General features: G+C 39.4%; 1 protein-coding gene across 1 annotated transcript in view; it reads left to right on the top strand.

Annotated features, from left to right (window-relative positions):
- Window positions 1–4,388: 4,388 nt before the first annotated feature.
- ube2g2 (ubiquitin conjugating enzyme E2G 2) overlaps window positions 4,389–9,605 on the top strand; it is an 11,106-nt gene continuing 5,889 nt past the window's right edge. The window contains exons 1-3 of the mRNA XM_015391682.1: window positions 4,389–4,538; window positions 8,727–8,762; window positions 9,516–9,561. Of these exons, the coding sequence (XP_015247168.1) occupies window positions 4,496–4,538; window positions 8,727–8,762; window positions 9,516–9,561 (125 nt within the window). The 5' untranslated portion in view covers window positions 4,389–4,495. The remainder of the gene's footprint in view (window positions 4,539–8,726; window positions 8,763–9,515; window positions 9,562–9,605) is intronic.

The following is a 9,605-nucleotide window of genomic DNA, read 5'->3' as shown; positions in this document are numbered from 1 at the left end:
AGCTTCAACTAACCTCCTATTGGTTCCCTGACCAGTCTGATTCCCACAGACCTGTTGGCTATAAGCTGTGTTCAGATCGATGCAGCCTGGTGGAATACCACTAGGGTTGGGAATTGATAAGATTTTCAGGATTCCGATTCTCTTATCGATTCTGTGAAACAATGAACTTGTTAAGTCCACAGTGACTTTTGTCTACCTTCACCTGGAACATTCTATCTCTGCCTGCCTCGATGAAACAGTGAAGGGGAGCTGCAGCCTCTGATCCAGCCAGGCTCCCCGCTTCCTCACAGTCGTCTAAATCTAATGGAGAAGGGCATCCGTTAAATCTAAAAGCATTACTGTAAAATTTCAGGAAATAAACTCATCTCCCCCTGATTTAAATAAACGAGCGTCACCTTTCTGTCGCTCCCTGAACTGCGGAGCAACTTGGTAGCATGTTTAATAACCCCAAAAGCAGGAAGGAATTGATTTATTTCCAGAAATGGCATCTGATTTACTAGGAACCACACTGAGCAGAGCCAGTGTTATAAAACTAGCTACTAACCACTAGAGTTTCATTCCATGCTGGTTCTAACTTTAGCTTCTGTCCGAAAGCATCAAAAACACGGCATTCGTTAAAATTCATGCCATGTTGTGTTTGCAGGTGTTTCTGCATGTTGGATGTATTTCCTATTGCCACTTTACATCCAAACTTTAGACCGGTTTACCCCATGGGACGCCCTTTTTCTTGTTTTTTGCTTGTCTAGATTTGCTTGTCTTATGCCTGGTGACGTCGTACTTGCTCACTGAAACGTGACCTAAGTCGTGCTGTCCAGCGCTATGTTCTGGTGCTGCCTGGAACCGTAAAGAGAATCGTTAAGCGAGCCTCCAAACGGTGCCATGGAATTGGAAAACACGGAACCGATTCTGAGCAGGAACCGGTTTTCGATTCCAATCCCTAACTACCACTGAGGTCCAATAATTAGGGTTTATTTAAAAAAATAATAATATTTGCCTGACAGATGCTAACTTCCTGTAATTAATTAGATCAGACCTGTTAGTTCTGAGTTTCGACTTATTGTTTTTGTTCTCCTGGAAGAAATTAGATCACAGTACAAGTATATCTAAATCTCTATAAAATACACCCGATATTTATTTATACAACCACTGGCAGAAATGATGGAATCAGCTCAGATGGTGTTCATTCAGTTGTTTAATTTTGTAGAAAAACAGCAGATTACAGACATGACACTAAACTAAAGTCATTTCAAACTGTCTGGCTTTAAAAAACACTAAAAGAAATCAAGAAAAAAAGTGGTAGTCAGTAACGGTTACTTTTTTAGACCAAGCAGAGGGAAAGGAACGCTCCATCACTAATATTTAGTTGTACTAGCTCTGGCTCTTCTTGCTTGCAGTCTCTGAACTCTTCATCAATCTGGCTCTAATTTTCTCTGGTTGCTGTTTCCAGATCCACTTTGCTGGTTGGATTTTTGTCATGGACCAATTTCCACCAATGATTTTTAATTGGACTTTTTGCGGGCCGTGATATTGACCTTATGTGCCTTTTTTCAAGGAATGTTTTCACAGTTTTTGCTCCATGGGAAGATGCATTATCATCTTTATTTCATCCTCCCCCAAACATCCTTTCAATTGATGGGACAAGAAAAGGGTCTAAAATCTGAACGTAAACGTGAGCATTTATTGAATCTGTAATGGCGGCCGCCTCTCCTGACATGCTGCCCGTATCATCGATGAGTGGAAATCAGCAGGTCGCCTTCAGGCCCTCGTCTTTATAAGCCTCATTGGAACGGCAGCAGATAAAGGTTCCAGGTTCATCATCACCAGACTGGAGATTCATCACTGAATATGATAAGAGCTGAAACAATTAATAGGATTAATCGATTATTGAAATAATCATCAACTAATTTAGTAATCGATTAATCTCTAAGTAGAATATAGAAACTCTAAAGGTGTCTTTAGCTGACAGAGCAAACCATGAAAGCAGCAATTATACCAAAATTAAAAAAAAAATTATGTAAACATTTTGCATTTAAGATAAAAATATATTTTCTCTGTCAATATGCTCTATCCAGAACTCATGAAGTGGAAGGTTTTAGTTTCACTGAGTTAAATTTATTAAAAATTCTTCTTTAAGGGACCTTTGGCTTGCAGATTATTAATTGATATATCGAAAAAATAATTACAGAATATTCATTAGTTGCAGCCCTAAATATGCTTTGATCCTCAGTCCACCTTTGCTTTTATTTAGCTTGTTCTAACCTTATTTTTTCTGTTAAGGAGTTAATAAAAGCTTTCCTTTAGCTTTCCTGTCTCTAAATCCCAGTTTTCCTTTAGTCAGATTCTTGCAGTTCGGTCTCAGACTTTGACTCGTTTCCTTTCGATCTTCATTTGTTTTGTTGTGAATCTTTAAGTTTTCTGTCTTGATGCCTTGATCTCTTCCCTGATCGACCAGTTTGCCTTTAACAACCTTCTCATGTCGTTTGTTTTTGGTCCAGATTTTAGACCCAGCTGACTGTGAACAACCAACAACTTGTGCAACATTGCCTGATGATTTATCTTCTTTTAAGAGTTTGATAATCCGCTCCTTTGTTTGAATCGACATGGAGCCATGTTTCATATCAGTCCACTCGGTGCAGCAGCTCTTAAAGCTGCGTCGCTCCTTTTTAGGTGCAGAATAACCAGCAGGTCATATTTGATGCATTTGATGAATAATTTAAAGTGTGATTCAATCATTATTTCCTCAGAATTCAGTGATTCCATATTTTTTCCTCTGCTTGGTCTAAAAAGTAACTTTTACTAACTACATTTTTTCTTGATTTCTTTTAGTGTTTCTTAAAGCAACAGTTGCTGTTTGAAATGACTTTAGTTAGAAAATGCTAAAAAGTAGCCAATAAAATGTGGAGTTAATCTAAAGGAGGAGAATCAGACCTGATGTTTTTCCAATAGTTTCAGCTTTTATTAATTTGAACCTGAATAATAAAACTAAATCACTTTTAGCCTCATTTAGCATCACAGCACACCTGGAAAAAAGGTTTAAATGGAGACGTAGTCGAGTGGTTAGAGCATTGCCCTTAGGTCTCTGAGGTTCTGAGTTCTAGTCCCACACATTCTCACAGAAAACCCCTGAGCAAGACCCCAGGGGCCAATAATAATAACATTTATGAACATCCTGAGTGGCCCCTGCTGATTCAGCAGCTTTTCATGGCGTGATGACGACCATGGTGAGCCGTCCCAGCCTTAGTGGTGAAAGACTGGAGACGTAATGGTTCATTTTAATCGTCGTCATGATGATCTGGCCTGAGTCCCGACAGGAGCGGGTGTCAGACTGAAGGCTCGGCTGGGGGGTCTGGTTGGCCTTTCTCTCCAGTTTCTATCTGTGATCCAGATTAATCTTTCCGTTTTCTGTTTTTCAGAGCTGACCCTGAACCCGCCCGAAGGAATCGTTGCAGGTGAGACTGGACCTTTTTATTTATTTTTTTATTTATTACAGACAACGTTAAATTGATAGTTTATACATTGTTAATGACTTTGCTTTTAAAGGGTCAATTTTTTCCATTTCTTTTCCAATAGTTTTTCTATCCTCAGTCTGTTTGTTTTTTTCATTAGGAAAATGTTTTCTATTCTTCATCCGTTGCTCTTTGGATGGTTCAGTAACCTTCCCCCATTTCCTTTGCCTTTATCAACATTATTTTTATCAAATATTCATCAGATTTATGAATAATACCATCAAAAAAAATCACACAGAAGTACAGAACTTCAGTTGTTGCATTTATTCCGCAGGACGATAGAAGTATTTTTCCAAAACTCTGGAAGTTTTGGGCTTTTCCAAAAAATGTGTGAATGATCAACATCAGTCTCTCCAGCTGTTCTGCTGCTGCTTTAATTCTTTGCTTTTTAGTTTTGGTTTAATAACGACTGGTTCTGTTTAACATCCAAACGTCTGACTGGTTCTGTTCGCTCCATGATCTCAGTTTAAATCCAGTTCCGGGTTTCTGTGGTGATTCTGGTACCGAGTCTGAGTCTCTGAAACAGGAAGCAGAACCAGTCCGGTTCTGATCAGTAGTTGTTCAGGCTCTGCTCCTCTGGTCGTCTGCTGAGTGAAACAGACACTAAAACAGGCTTTCAGAACCGGTTCTGTTAAAGTTGGTCAGAACAGAACCTCAGGATGAGACCATGACCCGGTTTCTCTGTTTGTTCTGCAGGTCCAGCTAACGAGGAGAACTTCTTTGAATGGGAGGCGCTGATCATGTGAGTACAGCCTGGAGCCTGTTTACTGTCGTCTCCATGGAAACNTCCGGTCCAGTAGGTGGCAGTCAACTTCACGGCTAATCTTAATTTGCCATAAATCAGCAGCAGAAGAAGTGCTGGTCCAGCAGAGGGCGCTGTTTCCTCTACAGCGAACAGAGGAGTCCAGAGGCTGCTGTTAGCGCTGCGGCTCGAAGCTGATTGTTTTTCTTCAGTTATTTTTCTTTCCGCTTCGTGTCCGGTTAGCAGGATGGCCGGCACCGCGTTAAAGAGGCTGATGGCCGAATATAAACGTGAGTAACCGAACTTCCGGTAAGAGAGGAAGCCGTTACCCAACAGGCTAATACGGCGCGTATGGAAACTTCTGTTGAACCAAACTCCCCTGAAAAAATCAACAGTTTAACAGTTTATTTGATCTACAGTTAAAATCTCACACAGAAAGATTAATATATTTTCAAACCCGTTTAAAATGAACTTCTCTGAATGATTCGGCATCAGTTTCCTGCATCTAGGTTTATGAAAAACGATATATTTAAGTATTTTTTGATTGTGCGGCTGGTCAGCTCCGTCCAGAACCTTCTGCAGCCTGTTTATGTAACTGAGAGTCAAACTGTGAGATTAGGAGATTATCTCTATAAACTAACTCATAAGTAAACAGCAGCTGTTAGTTTAGATGTTTGGCTTTTAGAATCCAGTTTGGTTCTGATGAGCTCAGATTGAAGCATTAAAAAAAAAGAAACTGTCATTTGTTCCCAGTTATAGTTTGGATAAAAACTGTTTTCTACTTCTAGTTTGTTAGATTTTTTTTTTTCGTATTTCTTAAAGCGTGAAATCAATACTGCAAAAAAAAAAAAATCGTTTTGTTGATTTAAGGCCAAACTGGAGTTAATTTTTTCTCAATGTTCTCAGTGGTTTCAAACAAAGCTAAATTTTAAAGGAAGAATGAAGAACTGGGGAATAATCCTGTTCTTCCTGCAGGTCTAATGTTCCTCTGCTGTCAGTTCATCTCTGAAACATCTTCAATCTTCTCAGTGATTTTGTTCAGATTGCTGGATTCTCCATCTGCTGCCCAGGATCCCTGCAGCTTCAACTAACCTCCTATTGGTTCCCTGACCAGTCTGATTCCCACAGACCTGTTGGCTATAAGCTGTGTTCAGATCGATGCAGCCTGGTGGAAATCACTAGGGTTGGGAATTGATATGATTTTCATGATTCCGATTCCCTTATCGATTCTGTTAACAATGAACTTGTTAAGTTCACGGTGACATTCGTCTACCTTCGCCTGGGACATTCTATCTCTGCCTGCCTCGATGAAACAGTGAAGGGGAGCTGCAGCCTCTGATCCAGCCAGGCTACCCGGCTCCTCACTGTCATCTAAATCTAAAGGAGAAGGAATCCGTTTAATGAAAAGGCATTACTGTACAATTTCAGGAAATAAACTCATCTCCCCCTGATTTAAATAAACGAGCGCCACCTTTCTCTCGCTCCCTGAACTGTGGAGCTACTTGGTAGCATGTTTAATAACCCCAAAAAGAGGCAGGAAATTGGTTTATTTCCAGAAATGGCATCTGATTTACTAGGAACCACATTAAGCTCAGCCAGTGACATAAAACTAGCTACTAACCACTAGAGTTTCGTTCCATGCTGGTTCTAACTTTAGCTTCTGTCCGAAAGCATCAAAAACACAGCATTCATTAAAATTCATGCCATGTTGTGCAGGTGTTTCTGCATGTTGGATGTATTTCCTATTGCCACTTTACATCCAAACTTTAGATCGGTTTACCCATTGGGACGCCTTTTTTTTTTTTTTTTTTTTTTTTTTTGCTTTTCTAGATTTATGCCTGGTGACATCATAGTTGCTCACTGAAACGTGACCTAAGTCGTGCTGTCCAGCACTAGGCTCTGGTGCTGTCTGGAACCGTAAAGAGAATCGTTAAGCGAGCCTCCAAACGGTGCCATGGAATTGGAAAACATGGAACCGGTTCTGAGCAGGAACCGGTTTTCGATTCCAATCCCTAACTACCACTGAGGTCCAATAATTAGGGTTTATTTAAAAAGAATAAAACATATTTGCCTGACAGATGCTAACTTCCTGTAATTAATTAGATCAGACCTGTTAGTTCTGAGTTTCGACTTATTGTTTTTGTTCTCCTAGAAGAAATTAGATCACAGTACAAGTACATCCAGATCTCTATAAAGAACAAACCGCTCGATGTTTATTTATAAAAGCACTGGCAGAAATGATGGAATCAGCTCAGATGATGTTCATTCAGTTGTTTAATTTTGTAGAAAAAAAGCAGATTACAGACATGACACTAAACTAAAGTCATTTCAAACTGTCTGGCTTTAAAAAACACTAAAAGAAATCAAGAAATAACATGTGTTCAGCAGTAACTGGTACTTTTTTGACTAAGCAGAGCAATAAAAAACGCTCCAACGCATCACTAGTATTTAGTTGTAGTAGCTCTGGCTCTTCTTGCTTGCAGTCTCTGAACTCTTCATCAGTCTGGCTCCAACTTTCTCTGGTTGCTGTTTCCAGATCCACTTTGCAGGTTGGATCCTTTTCATGGACCAATTTCCACCAATGATTTTTAATTGGATTTTTTGCAGGTGGTGATATTTACCTTATGCGCCTTTCTTCAAGGAATGTTTTCACAGTTTTTGCTCCATGGGAAGATGCATTATCATCTTTATTTCATCATCCCCCAAACATCCTTTCAATTGATGGGATAAGAAAAGGGTCTAAAATCTGAACATAAACGTGAGCATTTATTGAATCTGTAATGGCGGCCGCCTCCCCTGACATGCAGCCTGTATCATCGATGAGTGGAAATCAGCAGGTCGCCTTCAGGCCCTCGTCTTTATAAGCCTCATTGGAACGGCAGCAGATAAAGGTTCCAGGTTCATCATCACCAGATTGGAGATTCATCACTGAATATGATAAGAGCTGAAATTAATAGGATTAATCGATTATTGAAATAATCGTCAACTAATTTAGTAATCGATTAATCTCTAAGTAGAATATAGAAACTCTAAAGGTGTCTTTAGCTGACAGAGCAAACCACTGAAAGCAGCAATTATACTAAAAAATTATGTAAACATTTTGCATTTAAGATAAAAATATTTTTTCTCTGTCAACATGCTCTATCCAGAACTCCTGAAGTTTCACAGAGTTAAATTTATTAAAAATTCTTCTTTAAGGAACCTTTGGCTATAAGATTATTAATTGATTAATCGAAAAAATAATTGCAGAATATTCATAAGTTGTAGCCCTAAAATTGACTTTGATCCTCAGTCCACCTTTGCTTTTATTTAGCTTGTTCTAACCTTATTTTTTCTGTTAAGGAGTTAATAAAAGCTTTCCTTTAGCTTTCCTGTCTCTAAATCCCAGTTTTCCTTTAGTCAGATTCTTGCAGTTCGGTCTCAGACTTTGACTCGTTTCCTTTCGATCTTCATTTGTTTTGTTGTGAATCTTTAAGTTTTCTGTCTTGATGCCTTGATCTCTTCCCTGATCGACCAGTTTGCCTTTAACAACCTTCTCATGTCGTTTGTTTTTGGTCCAGATTTTAGACCCAGCTGACTGTGAACAACCAACAACTTGTGCAACATTGCCTGATGATTTATCTTCTTTTAAGAGTTTGATAATCCGCTCCTTTGTTTGAATCGACATGGAGCCATGTTTCATATCAGTCCACTCGGTGCAGCAGCTCTTAAAGCTGCGTCGCTCCTTTTTAGGTGCAGAATAACCAGCAGGTCATATTTGATGCATTTGATGAATAATTTAAAGTGTGATTCAATCATTATTTCCTCAGAATTCAGTGATTCCATATTTTTTCCTCTGCTTGGTCTAAAAAGTAACTTTTACTAACTACATTTTTTCTTGATTTCTTTTAGTGTTTCTTAAAGCAACAGTTGCTGTTTGAAATGACTTTAGTTAGAAAATGCTAAAAAGTAGCCAATAAAATGTGGAGTTAATCTAAAGGAGGAGAATCAGACCTGATGTTTTTCCAATAGTTTCAGCTTTTATTAATTTGAACCTGAATAATAAAACTAAATCACTTTTAGCCTCATTTAGCATCACAGCACACCTGGAAAAAAGGTTTAAATGGAGACGTAGTCGAGTGGTTAGAGCATTGCCCTTAGGTCTCTGAGGTTCTGAGTTCTAGTCCCACACATTCTCACAGAAAACCCCTGAGCAAGACCCCAGGGGCCAATAATAATAACATTTATGAACATCCTGAGTGGCCCCTGCTGATTCAGCAGCTTTTCATGGCGTGATGACGACCATGGTGAGCCGTCCCAGCCTTAGTGGTGAAAGACTGGAGACGTAATGGTTCATTTTAATCGTCGTCATGATGATCTGGCCTGAGTCCCGACAGGAGCGGGTGTCAGACTGAAGGCTCGGCTGGGGGGTCTGGTTGGCCTTTCTCTCCAGTTTCTATCTGTGATCCAGATTAATCTTTCCGTTTTCTGTTTTTCAGAGCTGACCCTGAACCCGCCCGAAGGAATCGTTGCAGGTGAGACTGGACCTTTTTATTTATTTTTTTATTTATTACAGACAACGTTAAATTGATAGTTTATACATTGTTAATGACTTTGCTTTTAAAGGGTCAATTTTTTCCATTTCTTTTCCAATAGTTTTTCTATCCTCAGTCTGTTTGTTTTTTTCATTAGGAAAATGTTTTCTATTCTTCATCCGTTGCTCTTTGGATGGTTCAGTAACCTTCCCCCATTTCCTTTGCCTTTATCAACATTATTTTTATCAAATATTCATCAGATTTATGAATAATACCATCAAAAAAAATCACACAGAAGTACAGAACTTCAGTTGTTGCATTTATTCCGCAGGACGATAGAAGTATTTTTCCAAAACTCTGGAAGTTTTGGGCTTTTCCAAAAAATGTGTGAATGATCAACATCAGTCTCTCCAGCTGTTCTGCTGCTGCTTTAATTCTTTGCTTTTTAGTTTTGGTTTAATAACGACTGGTTCTGTTTAACATCCAAACGTCTGACTGGTTCTGTTCGCTCCATGATCTCAGTTTAAATCCAGTTCCGGGTTTCTGTGGTGATTCTGGTACCGAGTCTGAGTCTCTGAAACAGGAAGCAGAACCAGTCCGGTTCTGATCAGTAGTTGTTCAGGCTCTGCTCCTCTGGTCGTCTGCTGAGTGAAACAGACACTAAAACAGGCTTTCAGAACCGGTTCTGTTAAAGTTGGTCAGAACAGAACCTCAGGATGAGACCATGACCCGGTTTCTCTGTTTGTTCTGCAGGTCCAGCTAACGAGGAGAACTTCTTTGAATGGGAGGCGCTGATCATGTGAGTACAGCCTGGAGCCTGTTTACTGTCGTCTCCATGGAAAC

This window comes from Cyprinodon variegatus, unplaced genomic scaffold, assembly GCF_000732505.1.
Source record: "Cyprinodon variegatus isolate N-32 unplaced genomic scaffold, C_variegatus-1.0 Scaffold555, whole genome shotgun sequence".
NCBI lineage: Eukaryota > Metazoa > Chordata > Actinopteri > Cyprinodontiformes > Cyprinodontidae > Cyprinodon > Cyprinodon variegatus.
Note: the sequence above shows the minus strand (reverse complement) of the source record. Positions and strands in the feature narration are given on the sequence as shown.